This window comes from Podarcis gaigeae (genome assembly GCF_964106915.1).
Source record: "Podarcis gaigeae genome assembly, chromosome: 4".
NCBI lineage: Eukaryota > Metazoa > Chordata > Lepidosauria > Squamata > Lacertidae > Podarcis > Podarcis gaigeae.
In genome coordinates, this window is record NC_139677.1 from 94342952 (window position 1) to 94362783 (window position 19832).

General features: G+C 42.6%; 1 protein-coding gene across 1 annotated transcript; it reads right to left on the reverse strand.

Annotated features, from left to right (window-relative positions):
• Positions 1-1278: 1278 nt before the first annotated feature.
• EED (embryonic ectoderm development) lies at positions 1279-15904 on the reverse strand. The gene is made up of 12 exons (XM_083736964.1): positions 15571-15904; positions 13166-13318; positions 10527-10619; positions 9246-9311; positions 7589-7714; positions 7398-7479; positions 6427-6518; positions 6050-6183; positions 4678-4783; positions 3855-4013; positions 2297-2370; positions 1279-1600 (listed from the first exon to the last, which is right to left on the reverse strand). Exons 1-12 carry the CDS (start codon positions 15745-15747, stop codon positions 1474-1476), a joined length of 1389 nt encoding a protein of 462 aa, XP_083593090.1. The 5' UTR covers positions 15748-15904; the 3' UTR covers positions 1279-1473.
• Positions 15905-19832: the final 3928 nt, after the last annotated feature.

Here is a 19832-nt window from a genome sequence, read left to right on the forward strand (position 1 = left end):
AGCTGGAGAATAAAGGCCTTTTTAGTGGTAGCACCAGGGTGGTGGAGGCTTATCTTGCCTCTTCATCGCGAGTTTTCAAGCACTAAATGAAGCATTTTATTTCGGCAGGTGTTTGGGATCTACTGAACTTAGTTTTTAGTTTGTTTGCCTGCCTGTGCCTTGTGTTGCTTTAGTTAACAATTCTAAGTATTAAAAACATTTTTGTAAAGCCACGATGTGGAGCCAAGTGGGTTCAGAAACAATGGAAATATCCTAAATATTGGTATTCTACACCAAGACAGTGGCTCCTTTTACCAACAAGTTAATTAACTACGTTCTCTTATTTCACTTACTCTGCAATTCTCATTCTAAGTACAGTATGCCCATATCCAGTGCTTTTTTTTCTGTACTCTCATTTTCCTACTCATATTGAAATACTGCCCCTCAATGAGGCCAAACTTAGATTCACAAAAGGTTTAGGAGTATGCATCCCCCGCCCCCAGAAAAAAAGCATTTGCACCATAGGCATTGCACCTAAAGCCAAAATCACATACAGACAAAACACATTGAATGCAATGACAGGTGGAATTTGCCATTGTATTTTCCCCTGGGTGCCCATCCCTTTTTATTTTTTCCCAAGCGCTTAAAGCTGAATATGCACACATTAAATGTTTGCAAATTGCAGGCTTACTGTAATCAGATGGGTATGAGACAGAGAATTAATGTCAAGTAGTATAGTCTCTGGGAATTATGGGAGTAAAACTTTTGCTGGACCAAAACATTAAGGGTGTGTGTGTGTGTGTATTTTTTATTTTATTTTTAAATTATTGTTGTTGTTGTTTTAAAGTCCATACCCAGGAAATTCAAATTCTGAGCAAGAAAGCTAAATTCCCCAACATGTTTAATTATGCACATTTAATTTTGTTTGCATAATTTACTTGCTTTTGTTCATGAAGGAGAAGGGCAGAGAGCCATATGGATAAATGTATCTGTCCCAGCCATTGAGAAATTGTATCGGTCACCCTTCTTGGTTTCTGAGAGTTCCAAATGGGCAATGCTGCACAACTTTCATGTTTTCACGGTCGTAAGGGCTAGACATTTTCAAAATCAAGGACAACTTTCTCAGGAAGAATCCTGCACTCAATGTGCTTCTTGCATCCTGCAGAGGATGTAGGGCACACCCATACTCATACAAGCTTATTTAACACATGGCTTAACACAAGCAGCAAGTATATATACAGTACAAAGAAACTTTACATACTACAAACACTGAATTGAAATGGGACAATAAACCAAATGTACAAAAATATTTTTATTAAAAAGCAGCAGCTTCTGAACAAGGCAATGTTATCAAAAACCAAATGTAAACATTGCTAAGTTCAACTGACGGGGGGGGGCTACTACTCTGAAAGCAGTTACAGTACTATAAATCAGCTAATTATCCTTGACACAAAAAGCAATACATAATTTTGTAATTCTCAAGTTGTAAGTAACTTATCGGAGCCTGTCCCAGCGCCAGATACTGGCATCATCACATACAGCTATAAGGATACTACTGTCTCTGCTAAAGCTGGTTTGTCGAATGGCAGCAGCACACTTTGGGTGAGTAAGAGTTGTACACCTATCAAAAGAGATAAAGCGTTATATTTCTCTTCACTCACCACCATGTGAACAAAAGGATATAAGACAACAGGCACAATTCTTAACTTCATCCCTCCTCCCTTTAAACAACATCCTGATCACATTATCCCATTTCTCCCACCCCAAAATATGTTAATTTATGGAAGCTTTCTGGGCTGTATCACTTTAAACTGATCCATAGACAAGAAGCATGTGAAGCTTCTCAATATTCTTGTTTCCACATTCAGGGGGTGTTTTTAATGAAGGCACATCTCATCTTGTGATGCCTCACGTGCCCTATTAAGCGGTATGACCCTGAAACAGGATTTTCTCTCCCGGACACCTATCCCAACTATAAATAACTCAAACACTGCAAAAGCTTAATCACAGATCTATGGCAGGGGAAGTTACCATTCCACACCCCCGTCTGTCAGAAATTAGTGCATCTTCTCTTTGTTCATACGAAATCATACACAAAGTTGTTCCGGATTCCCCACCCTGGCCCAGGTCTCTTACACTGTTACCTTCCCAGAACAAAGGCAGCAATCTGTAATCCAAACTTTGAGAAGACAAACATGCTTATGGCCTGTACTTCTTTATTACAACTTCCTAAGTTAGGGTAAAGGGGTTGACTTGTCTGTTTCAGTGTTGATAAGCAAGAACTGTGGTGCAAAGCTGGGGATTCAGAAACACTCACTTGGCCTTATGAGGATCTTCTATTTCTAAGTCCCAGACATAGAGCTTGCCAACTTGATTGCCCAACGCCAACATCTAAAAAAGAGCAGAAGATTTATGTAGCCTAATGCTGTGGTGAAAATGACTGTTTCAATATTGCACTCTACATGCGAACATAATTCTCTTTTGTTTTCTCAACAGGTTCAAGAATAAAAGTTTCCCTAGACAACTCAAGGATAATGCACCATCAGTACCTTGGGGATTTCTAATCCCTTTGCCCACCTGCTGCACTCTAGCTGTGCTGGTCAAGACAGTTGGAAGCTGTTGTCCAAAACATATGGTGGGCAGTGGATTGACTAAGGGTGCCCTCAGCAACTAATTAATTGATATTACATCACATTTTGACAATTACAGAAGCCAAAATCAAAATAGGGTATCCTTCCTTACTACACTTCTGGAGGCAATAGGCTTTCTTCCGAAAGAATGATAGACTATGGTTTAGTGCAGCTTTCCCCAGCGTTGCATCCTCAGATGCTGTCAGACAGCATCATCCCCAATCATCATCTATGTTGTTTGGAGCAAGGCTATACAGTGGTACCTCGGGTTAAGTACTTAATTCGTTCCAGAGGTCCGTTCTTAACCTGAAACTGTTCTTAACCTGAAGCACCACTTTAGCTAATGGGGCCTCCTGCTGCCGCTGCACCGCCGAAGCCCGATTTATGTTCTCATCCTGAAGCAAAGTTCTTAACCTGAGGCAATATTTCTGGGTTAGCGGTGTCTGTAACCTGAAGTGTATGTAACCCGAGGTACCACTGTAGTCCGAAGATACCTGGAGGGCTACTGTAGGGGAAGGCTGGTTTAGAGTTGCATAAGCAAGTCTCATGCTCATGAGCTCTCTGCTCCCCTAGGATGGCTGCCAAGAGGTAACGTTTCCTTGATCTGACCATTCCCCTCACCTCTGCTGTATTTCTATATTATGTAAGCCACCTTGTGAGGCCTTTGCCCTAAAAATATCTGAATGAATACAATATCCTCCTCCGGGACACCTTTAACACCCTTATTGTCCAACAAACCTAGTTGTAAGATAATCTCCAGTTATTTTTAATTATTATTAGCAATATGGCATTAATTTTTTACTTTTGCATCCCTTAATATCCACACTGTGCATGTGCAACATGGGCCATGCATAAAAAAGAGCAAGGGTAGCCCATCCTGTTTTGCCACCCACACTTGCTGACCTGCTGAAGCCTCGCTTACCAGGGTCACACAGCTGTGGCTTTCAGGTTATTGCAAAAGCTCTCGTGAGATTTTGCCGGAACCCAGGAAGTGCCCCTTGGTTTCCACTGCCTGAGGCGACTCTCAGTATACCTCATGGATGGACCGGGCCCATAGAAGAGTATACTACCCATTATGGTTTACACACAACAGCCATATTTTATGATATATGGCATATCCGCCTACATATATTACAAAATATGGGAGCCTCAAGCACGCATGAGAAGCAACAGTGCCAGCTGAACTTCACCTGTGCACTGGACTAATCTTAAATATCCTTGCTTAATCTCTGCCTTGGCCCTTACCTTTTGCCAGAAATCCATTGAAAACCTCATATACCATATATCGCACTGACTGTAATCAAATCGTCCTAAAATGGTCACATTAGACTCGCTGGCCTTTATTCTATCGATGTCATCTTCCATTTTGCCTGGTTTCCAGCAGACAATGGCATTTTCACACGACTGTGGACAGAGGGAAAAGAAGGCTTCAATATAACCCACAAAACACTTTCACAGCCACATCCTGCACAGGAAAATGTGGAGGAGATAAACTACTTTAGGCCATCAACAGTATTTTTATTGTGGGGAGAGGAGGCACACTATTGGGATTTTTAAAAAATAGGAAGATACCATTTCAGTAAATTTTGAAATTTTCCTATTCTCATCAATTAAATTAAACGGCCTCAGTCCAGTATACCTGAAGGAGCGTCTCCACCCCCATCGTTCAGTTCAGACACTGAGATCCAGCGCCGAGGGCCTTCTGGCAGTTCCCTCATTGCGAGAAGTGAGGTTACAGGGAACCAGACAGAGGGCCTTCTCGGTAGTGGCGCTTGCCCTGTGTGATGTGAAGGAAATAAGCAGCTATCTTCTCTTTAAAAGACATCTGAAGGCAGCCCTGTTTAGGGAAGTTTTTAATACTTGATGCTGTATTGTTTTTAATACTTGATACTGTATTGTTTTTAACACTTGATTAGAAGCCGCCCAGAGTGGCTGGGGAAACTCAGCCAGATGGGCGGGGTATAAATAACAAATTATTATTAGTAGTAGTAGTAGTAGTTGTAGTAACTTTTAAATCTTCAGAGATCAAAACATAAATGTGACATTATTGAAACTGAAGCCATCCTACCTTGGAAAGTATCAGATCTCCTAGCCATCGCACACAATCTACATAATTTCTATGTATATCTCTGGTGGAGAAGTCAGGAAAGTGAATTTTTTGAGAAACAAACGGCCTGCAAAGGAGAGAGTTGATGCATCTGATCAGCGCGGTTGGGCAGAGGAAAGACACAACTGCAAGAGCTTGGGATGCAACGACAATAGAGGTAGAATAATTTATATTTCTGTCTCGCCAAAATAAAAAAATATAGGTCAATGGCTAAATTCAAATATAAGAAGCCGTGTCCTCTCTTCAACCCTCACTTAACCCCCCCCCCCACTCAACTTCAGCAAAGCCTATATTAATTTATTAAATCACCATTTCCCATGCTATCAGAACTGAAAAACTATGGTTTAAGGGTTTCCACTAAATCTTTTAAGGATATTTATGCTAATATAGCTTAGTAAAGCCTTCAAACTTACAATGAATCTTAACAAACAATAAAATACATTATTTTAAACACTGCAGAGCTTGTCCTGCAAAAAAGGGGGAAGTGGAAAACTGATATTTAAGCTGCAATCCTATATCCACTTAACTGGAAGTAAGTCCCACGGAACACTATGGAACTTGATTCTGGATAGTCACATACAGTGGTACCTTGGTTCTCAAACTTAATCCATTCCAGGAGTCCATTTGACTCCTGAAACCGTTCAAAAACCAAGGTGCTGCTTCCGATTGGCTGCAGGAGCTTCCTACACTCAAGTGGAAGCCGCGTCAGACGTTCAGCTTCCGAAAAACGTTCACAAACCAGAAGACTTACTTCAGGGTTTGCTGCATTCAGGAGCCCATTTGTTTGACAACTAACTCATTCAGCAACCAAGGTACCACTGTATAGGTTTGCACCCCTAATTCGCATATCACAGTTCATTACCATGAACACATCAATCTCACCTATTTTCAAAGCCACAACCGCTGGGGCTTATCGCTATGTCCAAATCAGGGATCAAGATTTCAGTCCAACCAAACCACAATCTGTAGCTAAGGTTTGTCCTTGGCTTACTGATCACGGTTTTTTGGAGAGAAACAAACTGTAACTCCTAGTTCAGACAAAATGCTACGCCAGAAGTCATGGCTTGCATACTGGTAGGGCAAAACTATGAAATAATTAAGTAATAAATAAAACTGGCATGTTCACAGTAAATCATTACCTTTGATTTACCACTGACATGACAACTGGACCATATCTGTCATGGGAGGGGAAAAACTTCAAGCAATTTATAGCCTCATTTCAAGATCTAACCACTTGCAAGTTTCAAAAGGTGTTGATATAGGATTTCAGTGATGAGCTGAAGAATATACTGGCGTGAGGAAAACATCACACTAGGATTGGGGCTGCCCTTACCTGTTGGTTTTATTGGGATTGTATTCATAGGACTCTTTGATTGCATTGATCATTCTCTTTGAATTGATTCGCCAGAGTTTCAGGGAGTGATCCATGCCACAAGACATAATTTTTTCACCAAGGAGGTCATAATCCTATACACAGAATGTAGCAACTTCAATTTTGCATACAAGATTAAAACAAAATCAACAGTGAAGCCCCCAGATTATACAAATCAGGTTATTAGCTATCCTATTAAGCAAATTTCCATTTCCTGACCTATAATTAAAATGCAAACCACAATTTAAAATTTGTTTAGCAAAGAAGGGAAATAAACTTTGGAGCAGGGGTAGGACAGCACTGATAAATTTCAAGCTGCACAACAATTTTTCACTTACTGCACTTAAAACTTCATCCCTATGCCCTTCTACTCCTCCAAATATTGCAACCAAAGTGTCTGTTTGAATGTTCCACAGTCTCAATGCATGATCTAGTAAAAAGGGGAGGGGAAACAGAAAGGTTAGAGTCCATCATCTCACAATAAACGCAATAGTATATTCTGATCAACTAAGTGGTTCAACCCCAAAACTGCATACAAAACTTATTGACTTGGTTCACATGTATTGCTAAGGCAAACCATGGCTTGGGGATCATGGCCTCCCCACTCCCTTCTCCATCATTTTGCTGCTGTGCTGAGTCAGTCATGGTTTGGCTTAATGCCGATTGAACCTGGACTCACTGCTTTCTTCAGACAAACCATTAACTATGGTATGGAGAGCTAAACCATGAGCTCATATTCGGACAGCATGCAAAGCCAAACCATGGCTCAGTGCAGTACACAGCAAAACAACCAGGGAGGAACAAGTCAGCGGCAACCTCCTCTCAAGGCTTGTTCCCATAATGTAGCTGAGTCATAGTTTAGTGCCATGTCCGAACAGCGGAAACCTAGGAAGGGAGTAACAGCCATTGTGCAATTCCCTCCACACAAAGGTGTATTTAGCTGAAGACACACCTCTTTACCTTTGACACCTGTGATACTTTTTTCTTTTCTTTTTTAGGATACACCCTATGCTCTAGACTCTTTTAACTGATTTTGATATTGTATTTTTAAACTGTTCTAAACCACCCTTGGATATAATAATCTAAATTAATTGAGGGGCAAAATATGAAGATGCTGTTATATGTACTGAAAGCTAAGTTGTGAAAATGTGTTGGGTAGTTTACATTTCAAAATGCATTCTCCTTCCCACACCAATTTGAGGTTCCTATTTGGGATGCTGTGGTGTCGTCCTTTCCCCCCTTTTAGCTCTTACAGAATAACCCACTACCAGATCGTTCCTAAACATTCAAAAGGAACCTAATTCCATACCTTTGCTCACAGACAAGAGAAGATTTGGATCCCTGGGATGAAATTTCAATTCGTTGATTGCGTTGCCATGGCCCACATAATGCTACAACAGAATTTAGAGGTCAGGTTATTCCCTCCACATCTCTGTATTTTTTTGCATCAAAATGTTAGAATCGATTGAGCATTAATATTTACATCTTGGACCAACTCACCTTTATGCACTGCATTGTAATGGGATTAATTATCCTAATAATGCCCCTTGATCCAGCCACAGCCAGAAGGGGGTGGCTTGTATTGCTATCATAGGTCCATGCACAAGTATAAAAGTTTTCATCTGCCTGAAGTGTGCAGTTAAGGGCTAGACATGCACCTGTGGAACGTCCCACTGCCCACCAGATATTTAACCAAAAATATTTAAACATAAACAAAGCAGTCTACAGTTCACAAAGCAGAAAGTCAAGTGCTGCTCCCTACTGGGCTTATGTGAAAGTGCAGAGAATGGTTTGAAGCAACCCATCAGTGGGAAAACTGAGAAACCACTGGCCTGGAAGGGACCATTCTGCAACGAACTCCAGAATTTGACATGGAAGGATATCATTTACTTTCACCATATTAACTGAAGTTAGTCTTGCAAAGTGTTTCTTTAACTGTGTTCTCATTAAGCAGGGAAAGCTATGAAACTATTCTCAAACCAGCCCTAGAAACAAAGACGTAGTGGGGGGCCACTAGGGGCGCATCGGAAGATGGCTGACAATAACATCTCTCCGACCCACACAAGGTAATTAAGAGGCTGTGATGGGAGTAAACAGCCTCCCGGCCCCCCCAAGCGTGTGGGGAGGACTGCCCTTGCCTGATGTGCCCTATACCACTCCCGAATTTGTGGGGGTGCGGGCACTAGGCAGAAAGCCCTTGTACGGGTCTCGGCGCTCCTGGACGCTGTCTCTGATTCGTGCCTCTAGCTGCAGCAACTTCAAAAGAAACAATTAGGAGGAAGCTAATGCACATATTTCAAGGAAGGGGCAGTAAAGACTGCTAACTGAAGAGATCTCTGATAAACAAGACAGGTCGGAGGAACAAGAATAAAGCATGAGAAGACACACCAAGGCTCGGTATGTTCGGCAACGGGACTGGATGGGGGAGGGAAAAAAACTTTCCTTTCTTTTCTCTGTGATTAACCAAGAATCCCCCCCCCCACAAGTCACAAGTTAGAAATGCCGTTTAAATGACTTAAGCTGCGGATTTAAGACTGTGTGGAGATAATTTTCTAACCAAAGCATGTTTCAAGAAGATCGTGGAAAGCATAAGAGCTTTGGAATGATGCAGCAAAAAATATTGTCGCCATTTTGGCAAGTTCTGTCGAAAGACTTATGTCTGGGAGGAGGAACAGATTTGTTTTCATATTGTGGGTGAGCCTCCTCACAGGGACTAAAGAGCGACAGATTTGCGAGATTAATGATGGAAAGAGTGCTGTTATTTATGAAAGTGATGATATATGGAAACCATCTTGATATGATGATTGGATGAACGGAAAAATTCACACAGGATTATAATTGGTGTTTACCTGCTTAAGGAGATTATCAGAAGAGATCATAAAGAAAAAAAGGAAAATATACGAACAAGATGAGATGTGGAAACAGCAAGATAAGACTGGATAGAATTATGAACATTATTTGGACAGATTTGTGGATATTAACGCAGCAGCAAGAAGATGATCGGAATCCCCCTTTGGAACTTGAAATATGGGTCACCCCAACAAAAATTTAAAATTCGGCTTTGTAATTTGTAATTTATGTGATGTGATTTGATTTGATTGGTCGGTTAATAAAAATTATTTTTTTAAAAAAGAAACAAAGACGTAGTAAAGGATACATCAGCATCAACATAAGACTGTAGCAACCGTATTTCTCCTTGCGAATGGCATTCATATAAAGTAACCTGGAGGTGGATAAAGCACAAGAAATTAGAGAGTTCCCGATTCTGACAACTGAACAACTCCACACAGTGTATAGAATTAAGTCATATAATATTCAAGTTTCCATCCATTTCTACTGAGAGCGATGGAAACTAGTCCATTAGGTCAAATGGAGAACTGCTGCTCCACCAACCTCATTCTGCCTGCAGCCAGCCCTCACCTGCCTGCCTTTCCTCCCTACCTGCAACCCGTCAAAGGGGTGACCCTACTTGTGAGCTCCCCCCTCCTCAGTTTCAGTATTGCCCTTGCAGAACTCAGCAGAAGAGGCAGATGGGGACAAAAGTAGAATTAGTTGGCTTGGCTTCGCATTGGCTGCACCTGTCACTGACTTGGGTTCTACCTACTGTTGGGCTTCCCTACCTTCCACTCTACCAGTCCCAAAGGACACTACCACTGATTGAGGGGGACGTAATGACTTCATCTGTGTGCATTCCTAATATATCACCAGGTCAGCAATTTCCTCAAGTTGTCCTCAGGCCTGTTCAAACCACAAGACCTTCTCTTATGTCCACAGTGAATGGGCCTCAGGTTCCTATGCTACCTCTGATATATGAAATCTAGTTACAGAATTTTTTTTTAAAAAATCTTTGCTGGAATTTATTTAGCTGAAATGAGCAGTTATTACCAATTGTGAAAACAACTATCTTTGAGAGGGGTGCTTGATTATAGCAGCAGCTGCAGGAAGCTAACAGTTTCAAGGCTTATGTAGTTTTTTTCACCTACTGCTTATTGACATTGCACTACTTGAGCAGATTGCAAATGTCTCTTTTGAGGTGTTTACATATGCTGCCAGGCAGGCGGGGGGGGGGGCATTTTTAAAAGCAGGATTTTGACATTATACTTCAGCTGCACACCCATGGACAGACAAGTGATTTTTCCTTTCAAACCCAACTTTTATACTCAACTGAGTATGAGCATTCTCAACACATCTTCAACTGGAAGTGTTCCTAGCAAACCCATGAATATGTTTATCTAGAACTGTGGCCATCTGCAACTACCTTTGCTCTATACTATTGTACCACATCACAAAACTGCTTAATTTGGCTCTTGGGATCAGAAATAATGCCTAGAGTTTGGAAAAATCCTGCAAGATATATTTCAACGTTATGAAAAGGAAGCAAGATCTTGGAAAGCAGTAAATAAGTGAAATGTACAATAAATTTCAACTTGTCACTCACTCTGTTACTGCCAACAGTAGCAAACACCAGGGGATCGCCTTCCTTGCTGTGCCAGTTAAACTGTACCCCAAACAATGGCAGACTATGGTCTTCCTGAAAATGAAAAAGGTGTAAGAAGAATTGGCTTCAAAACAAAAGTTGTGAGAGAGAACACAAATGCATTTAATATATTTGTATTTAGGACATTTCTTTTCAGGGCAGAAGTACACATTATGTGCACTATGGGGATGTTGATGAAAAAAGCATTCCAATGATGGCCTCTCCCTGTCATCAGTACCATTTTGGAACACTTACCCAGGTTGCAATGTTATCACTCCCATCAGCCCCAGCCAGGGTGGCCAATAATCAGGCATCATGGGAGATGTAGTCTAAACACATCTACATGGTCCTACATGGTCACAGGGTCCCCAACCCTGATGTAGAATGAGGGAGCGGAAACATACTGCACGACATCATAGGGAAGTATTTCCAAGTGGTACAAGGAAGCTATTTTTGGTGGCAACACTATGTCACCAACACTACTAGGCTAAGGCGACTTGTCTGCATTAGCAGAATTTTTTTGAACAAAGCTTAGAGATTGAGAGGAAGGAGTGTTGCCCATGGGACAATTCTACTATTAGTAAGCCATTCATGAAAGCAATGCCTGCCAGAATCGAATTGTGTCCAGCCTACTCCAAGAAACCTAGGTATACATGCTAATTAACCCACTGTAGGACTTGCTGGTGAAGGGTGTATAATAAATGTCATAAATAAATAAACGGCACAATTTTCCTTCCAAGTTTTGAGTTTTCCAACTGAAGTTATGAGCATGGACTAGGATGGAAATGGAAAAATTGGGCTCAACAACTGGTAGGAAAAGAAACTAAACAAGAGCATTGCTTTTCCAATCTCACTAGAAGTCTTATTTCAATTTATGATTCAGAACACTAGGAACTGGGAGCAGGGAGGAGTACAGTATTAAAGAATAAAATATAAACACTGACATTTCAAGGATTCCAAGTATCATGTCAGATTTTAAATAACTCAGCAACATACACAACAAAGAAATTATCCAGCCTTAGTCAAAACAAGTATGTTACCCTTCTCACAATGTTTTACTGGGAGTTGTAGGGAACAGCTTAGTGCAACCTTCCGCAACCTGGCCCCCTCCAAATATTTGAACTACAGCTCCCATCATCCCTGATCACTGGCCATGCTGATTGGCACAGATGGGAGTTGGGAGTCAAAAACGTCTGGGGGGAACCAGGTTGGGAAAGGCTGCCCTGACGGAAGAACACATTTTACATGTGTAAAGGGCTCAAGCATAAATTCCCACACCACCAATTAAAAGGATCAGAGCACGTAGTAGGATATGCTATAACAAATATAGCAATCTACAAACACCACAGACTTTCGATAACCTTTTGAAAATAAAACTTTTGCTAATTTTTTTCCTGCTAAATGCCTTCTCCCCAAGACAGACATGTGCTGTAACTGTTTTGTTATTATATTTTCAAAGATCTCCAGGCCTATACTTCTATTTCAAAAAAAGTCGGCCTTCACCTTCAGTGGCTGATCTTAGCCACCCGAAAAGAGAGACTACACCCTTCAGTTTCCTGTTATTTGTTAAAACATATCTTGCTTTCCTGTGGTACAAACTTCAACTAAAGGCAACAAGGTGAAACATGTACAAAAGCATGCAAACAACATTTAGAATAGGAGTTTTGGACTGATCTGAGAGAAAACACTGCTTTAAGCTTTAAAGGACTTCAAAGCTGAAAAACAGCATCAACATGATAGTGATTACTATCTGGAGAATGTGTCCATGAGCTAACTTACCTGCTGCCACAGAAAGAGAAATTATTATATTACAAATAATATATAGGCAACTTTCAACTTAGGTGGGGGTTAAGTTCCAGACATATTGCATAAAGCCAAAATCACATATAGTCAAAACACATTGGGTTCAATGGTGTGTAGGATTGCCAAAGTCTTTTCCTCTGGACGCCCACCCACTTTTTAATTTTTATAGTTTTTTTGCCAAGTGTGTAAAGCTGAATGCACGCAAGTTAAATGTGTGTATGTGTTGCGAGTTACCCATACCTAAAATTTCTCTAAAGCTGCTTCTGATTTCCCCTTCATACGAGCAGGACCTGCTACCTGATTAAGTGTGCTTAGGTGGCAGGGCCACTAGCTTACATGGAGAATGTATCTATCCACAGCTATTTGCCATGTGAAGTACAAGAAGCCTGTTCTGAGGCAGCATTTTCCTGAATGCAAGATCTTCCTTATGGACTGCCCAGAACCACCACCCGACTGCTGTTTTAAAAAGAATACCAGTTCAAATATTTCTGATCCAGTAAATAAGTTATTTGAATCACTGAAGTACAAAACACTGTTGCAGTGGTACCTCGGGTTAAGAACTTAATTCGTTCTAGAGGTCCGTTCTTAACCTGAAACAGTTCTTAACCTGAGGTACCACTTTAGCTAATGGGGCCTCCCGCTGCTGCCACACCACTGCCACATGATTTCTGTTCTCATCCTGAAGCAAAGAATGAGAAAGGTACTATTTCTGGCCTGAAGTGTCTGTAACCCAAGGTACCACTGTACAAAGGCAGCAAGCAATTTTCATTCTAATGAGATGTCTGCTGACAAAATACCTTGAGGCTGTTTACACATTTGAAGGAGTATTTGCATTTCTTTGACTTCCATTTTCCTTTCCCCCAGCTTTTTCTTCCTGGAGCATTGGGGGTGTTTGTAGGGGTATCAGGGCGTTCAGTGTTAGTACCACTCTCTATGCTAACAGCATCATCCTGAAAGCATAAAGAAGGCTGGTTTTCAAAACAGATCAAGACCCACATTCACAGCAAAAAAACTAACTTACTAAGTGAAGGAAGATCCTCCAGCTACTTCAGAACAATGAGGCAACCTTATTCAGAAATAGAGGATACTGAACAACTAAAAGTATTCAAAGACAATAGGCAAGACGATTCACACGTTTAGAGAATGAGTGGGCAGATCTATTTGTCATTTGCCACAGATTGCCAAGGATTTCTGATTCCCAGCTGTTTTAAACAATAGCAGCAACAATTATTTCCCCCAATTGCTCCTAAATTATTCCACTGAAATAAAAAAAGCTTGCAGTAAGCAGAAATAGTTTTTTGTCTTGAAGGACTGCGAGCTCCATTCAGTTCAGGGTCTCAAAGCAAACTCCTGTGCTTAAACTTCTTTAAATCCAAGTGTATGGCTTTTGTGCCAAGCTCTGGTTGGTGAATCCTGGCATATTAGTGAAAAGTAAATGTCAAATAAGGGGTCTCTAACCTGAGTTCTTGCCAATTTGCTGGTTTCCTAAAAGCAGAGAATCATCAGCTTTACTTTCTTTCTTTTTAACATAGGTAGAAACTTAGGATGCCATTGAAAATTATTTTGCCTACCCATCTCTTCCATTCAGAAACAAATTTCCTTCGACAGAGAAAGCTAGCAAGTCAGTGAGAAGAGTTACAGACTAACTTCATCCCTGACATGCTAGCTTTCTATGTGAAGATAACTGGAGTGGATACAGAGAAGATGGCTAACACAGAAGCCTAAATATAATCAGGGAAAAGTATTTTAGCCCAACTCTCTCCCTAACTCATTCTAATGTTCTGTTTATAAAAGCAAGTGTAGCAAGATGGCAAATATAGAAGCCTAGGTTCCAGGAGGAAACTGTTCTACATTAGAATTATTCTTGACAGCCTAGCTATCTAGTTGCAAAGGGGTCCTCCTTTGATTTCTTCTCATGAACAAGAACTCCATCACCTGCAGCCTGAAAGCCTAGAGAAATAGCATCCCACACACAGGCTAAACACCCGCATATGAACAATATTGGTTCCAAACAGCAGCAATGTACTGTATAATCAAGAGAACACCCACTAGATGCTGTGGCCTCCCAAAGTCCAAATCAGCCCCAGCCAGCATGGGCTTGCGGTCAGGGATGACTGCAGCTGCATAGACCTTCCACCTTTGACCTTTAAACCTGCTTTCTCCCACCTGGCTCCAGAAGCTGGTGTGCTACAGCTCCCATCCTTCCTTACCACTGCTCCCAGGGCCAGCGGTAGATCACCATCAATCTCATTTACGAATTGCTTCCCGTGAGGCACCCCAAAGAGGATTAAAGTCTAGGAAGAGGTTGCAAACCCACCTTCAGGGCAGCAGGTTGGGGAGGGGAGGCTGCCTTGCAGTGGGGGGAATGGGACCCTCCAGCCCTTGAACCACAACTCCCAACAGCCCCAGAAACCCCCTCGGGAGATTGTGGACTCTCCTTCCTTGAAGGTAAGCAGAGGCTGAGAGGCCATCTATCATGGATGCTTTAAGTTGATGATTCCTGCATTGCTGGGGGTTGGACTAGATGACCCTCGGGGGTCCCTTCCACCTCTACAACCATATACAACATCTTTATTGTCATTGTCCCATGCAGAACAATGCAATTGAAAAACTACATAAAACATTCAAAAACCCCTACAAACTCTGAAACCCCATTTTAAAATACATAATACTATAGAGACCCCTTGTGCTGCAACTTTTCCTTTTCCTTGCGAGGAATCTTATTCAGAATAAGGGAATTTCCCTTTAAAAAAGGGAAACGTTGACAGCTATGTCTACAACTCAATGATGGGAGTTGCAGTTCAGCAATACCTGGAGGCTCCCCCACACTTGCCCTAAGGGAGCCTCAGTGTGGTAAACAGTGAAGAGTGCCTGGCTAGGACCTGGGTTCAAATCCCTACTCATCCACGAAGCTCGCTGGGTGACCCTGGAGCCAGTCTTAGCCTAACCTACCTAGTGAAGAAAAAATGGGGAGGTGGGGAACCATGTGCACCAGCCTGAACTCCTTGGAAGATAAAGGCGGCATATAAATAAGTAAATTAATAATGAAAATTATAAACTGGACAGCCATGACCTCAGGCTCCCCCTCTCAGGAGGGGGGAGGGAAGAAGACCACCAGCCCCCCCCCCCGCGTTGCTAAGAGACGCGCTAGGCCCCAAGCCTGAGAGAGGGGTGTCTTCCTAGCTCAGGGCCCCCCGCTCACGTTCTCGTCGCCGGACAGGTCCCCCGGGTTGCTGTTCTCGTCGCTGCTGAGCTTCTGCTTCTTCGCCGGCATCTCCGCTCCCGCTCCCCCCGCCGCCGCCACCCCCGCGGACGATGCTGCCGCCGCCTCCGAAAGCGCCTCTCCTCTGCCTCCGCCTCCTCTCCGCCGCTCAGACATTTTCCCCGCCCCTCATCCCCGCGACCGTAAAGCGCGGCGGAGGCGGTGTCGCGAGACGGAGGCGCACGCGAGGGAAGGGGGCGGGGCGAGGGAGGCGCGAGGGAGCGTTTATTGGAGCTTAGCCGCTCCGCCGCAAAGCGCGACCGGCTTTCCACCCGCCCCTTGGCGTCGTAAAAAGTTTAACAGAGAGCGCGGGCGCGATGCGCGCGGAAGAAAGAGAAGAGCGTGCAGTGACGTAGGGGAGGGAGAGGAGAGGGTGGCCGTTAGCCGTTAGAGGGCGCGCGCGCTTCTGGGAACTGGGTGTGATTTTGATTTACAGTATTTTATTTTTTTGCGCGTGCTCGGCGGGTCACGTCCGCACGACGTTCTTTTAAAGCGGCCTTGCACCCAGGGCCGAATTTAGGTTTGATGAGGCCCTAAGCTACTGAAGGTAATGGGGGCCTTTTATATGTCCAGCTGTCCTTGGTCAACAACAAATTGTCGCTGGGATTTGTGTTGACTACAGTATATGCTATATGGTAATTTGTGGACCTAATAGGTATCTAAAGCCATTTGCACATAACAGAATATGTATTTTATCAAAGTAATTGTTGAACTGAAATACAATTAAGAAGTAGTATGCTAATAGTGTGCTAATAGCGAAATGCAATTAAGTGTATTAATAGTGAAATAATTATTAAGCTCTAACTTAAAGTGATTTTTTTATTCATAACAAACTTAATAATGCAAACACATTGGTATTTGGCAATAACAAAAGTTCCTTTAGAAACACTATTTACAAAGACTCGTAATGGGGGGGCGGGCAAGAGAGTGGGGCCCTAAGCTATAGCTTGTTTAGCTTATATGTAAATCCAGCCCTGTTTGCACCGCTTTCAAATGGCTTTCCTTTGGGATCTTTTCTTTCTTTTTGGTCACCTAACAATCAATAAAACCAATTAAAAACATTGCCACCAAAAAATCCCGCCATATTAATACGACAGTACAGTGCCGGAGCCTCATTCGCATCCAGAAGCGAACTCAACCAATAGTCAGCATGGATTTCTGAAAAATAAGATGTCAGACTAACCAGATCTCGTTTTTTGACAGAATTACAAGCCTGGTAGATGAAGGGAACGCAGTGGGTGTAGCCTACCTTGATTTCAGCAAGGCATTTGACAAGGTGCCCCATGATATTCTTGTAAAGAAGCTGGTAAAATGCGGTCTTGACTATGCTATCACTCAGTGGATTGGTAACTGGCTGACTGACCGAACCCAAAGGGTGCTCATCAATGGTTCCTCTTCATCCTGGAGAAGAGTGGCTAGTGGGGTGCCACAGGGTTCTGTCTTGGGCCCGGTCTTATTCAACATCTTTATCAACGACTTGGATGATGGACTCAAGGGCATCCTGATCAAATTTGCAGATGACACCAAACTGGGAGGGGTGGCTCAAACCCCAGAGGATAGGATCACACTTCAAAACGACCTTGACAGATTAGAGAACTGGGCCAAAACAAACAAGATGAATTTTAACAGGGAGAAATGTAAAGTATTGCACTTGGGCAAAAAAAATGAGAGGCAAAAATACAAGATGGGTGACACCTGGCTTGAGAGCAGTACATGTGAAAAGGATCTAGGAGTCTTGGTTGACCACAAACTTGACATGAGCCAACAGTGTGATGCAGCAGCTAAAAAAGCCAATGCAATTCTGGGCTGCATCAATAGGAGTATAGCATCTAGATCAAGGGAAGTAATAGTGCCACTGTATTCTGCTCTGGTCAGACCTCACCTGGAGTACTGTGTCCAGTTCTGGGCACCACAGTTCAAGAAGGACACTGACAAACTGGAACGTGTCCAGAGAAGGGCAACCAAAATGGTCAAAGGCCTGGAAACGATGCCTTATGAGGAACGGCTAAGGGAGCTGGGCATGTTTAGCCTGGAGAAGAGGAGGTTAAGGGGTGATATGATAGGCATGTTCAAATATATAAAAGGATGTCACATAGAGGAGGGAGAAAAGTTGTTTTCTGCTGCTCCAGAGAAGCGGACACGGAGCAATGGATTCAAACTACAAGAAAGAAGATTCCACCTAAACATTAGGAAGAACTTCCTGACAGTAAGAGCTGTTCGACAGTGGAATTTGCTGCCAAGGAGTGTGGCGGAGTCTCCTCCTTTGGAGGTCTTTAAGCAGAGGCTTGACAACCATATGTCAGGAGTGCTCTGATGGTGTTTCCTGCTTGGCAGGGGATTGGACTCGATGGCCCTTGTGGTCTCTTCCAATTCTATGATTCAACCTGCGCGTGCGCAGGTCATGATGCGCCACACATGCGTGTGACGTCATTTTGACTGTCTTGGCATGTGCAAGCGGCGAAACCCGGAAGTAACGTGCTCCATTACTTCCGGGTCATCGGAGCGCGCAACCCAAAAATACTTATCCCGAAGCTACTTCAACTGAGGTATGACTGTACTGTGGGTTCTGGTTTTGCCAAAGGACACTCTCCCCCCCGCCCCCAAGAACCACAATTTTCAGGACCTTTAATAAAATACTTACAGTGTTTATCCACAATTCACGTCCCATTCATGTCAATCAAGTCCCGCTGGAGATAGTTATAAACTACAACTCACGTGAGCCACAGCAAGCATGGCAAATTGACAGGGATGGTGGGAGTTGCAAATTGACAGGGATGATGGGAGTTCCCCACATCTGTAACCAGAGCCGGATTTAGGTTTGATGAGGCCCGAAGCTACTGAAGGTAATGGAGCCCTTTAGATTTCCAGCTGTCCTTTGTCAACAACAAATTGACGCTGTTTTTTGTGTTGGAATATATGCTATATGGTAATTTATGGACCTAATGGGTATCTAAAGTTATTTGCACATGACAAAATATATATTTTATCAAAGTAATTGTTGAACTGAAATACAATTAGGATGAAGTATATTAATAGTGAAATACAATGAAGAAGAAGTATTTTGGGAAATCCGGCACTGGTAATCCTATGCATGTGCAGAGTTGAGCTGTAAGGCAGAGATCAGCAGCTCATTCCTTTCCCCATTTTGTGTAGAAATGGTGAGATGGGAGAAGCTTCACCCCACAGCTGTAAAAGACTCTGATAGGAATTTTATGGTCTTAGATATAAGGTAATGTTCATAAGTGTACCAACCAAGCACATACATAGATCAGCACAGGAAGGCCAACCTGGAACCATTTTGATTCCTAAACTGAGCCAATGTTTTCTCTGCAAGGTCAAACTGGAAAAGCCTCCCCATTGTCTCTTTCCTCACAAATCCTGTCTTAAGGACACATTTAAGATATGAATAGGGTGTGAGCCTGTGGCCTGGTCCAGGAACTATGTATTTATCATTACAAAAGACTGGCCAGGCTATCCAGGAAATCCAATCAAGTAACCTGCCAGACAGGAGATAAACAAGGACAAGAGTAAAAAAAAATTAAATTTCTGTTTAGACCGCCTTTTCTATGATGTAGGTATGATGTATCTGAGGGGTGGTCTTAGGTTACACCCCTTCTGTGATGTATGTATGATGTTTCTGGGGGTGGTCCTGATCTACAGGATGGGAATTTCAAAAGTTTATAAGGCCTTGCACACCATTTTTCTGGGTCCTCCTTTCCTGCGTGTGAGGGGAGCACCCTGTTGCAACAGATCAATAAAGATCAAGCTTACTAGCTGCTTTGCTTCTCAATATTCTCTGGTTGGCCTCTGTTATTCTCTCCTACCAATAGGGAACCTATGTAAGGACTGTATATGGGCTCTTGGATACCCCATAAGGGAAAAGGGCAATTTTCTTTTACAACAGAAACAGATCTTCTTTCCATAAAGCTAAAAGTGCAATCTGTGAAAATTCAATTAAGGCTGCAAGCAAGCGCTTGCCTGGGAGTAAATCCCATCGAAGCGTTTGAACACAACAGGGCTTTCTTCTGAGTAGGCATGTATAAGATTGCCCTGTTTGTGACGATTTTCACAAACAAAAAGACAATGGTTTGCTCCCCAGTGTGGCCCCTACAGCTTTAAGAAAATGTTAAGAAACTGCTGAAGCTTTGAAACTGCTGAGAAAAGCATTTTGCTTTGCAAGTTGCCTCCCCACCCCCATGCGG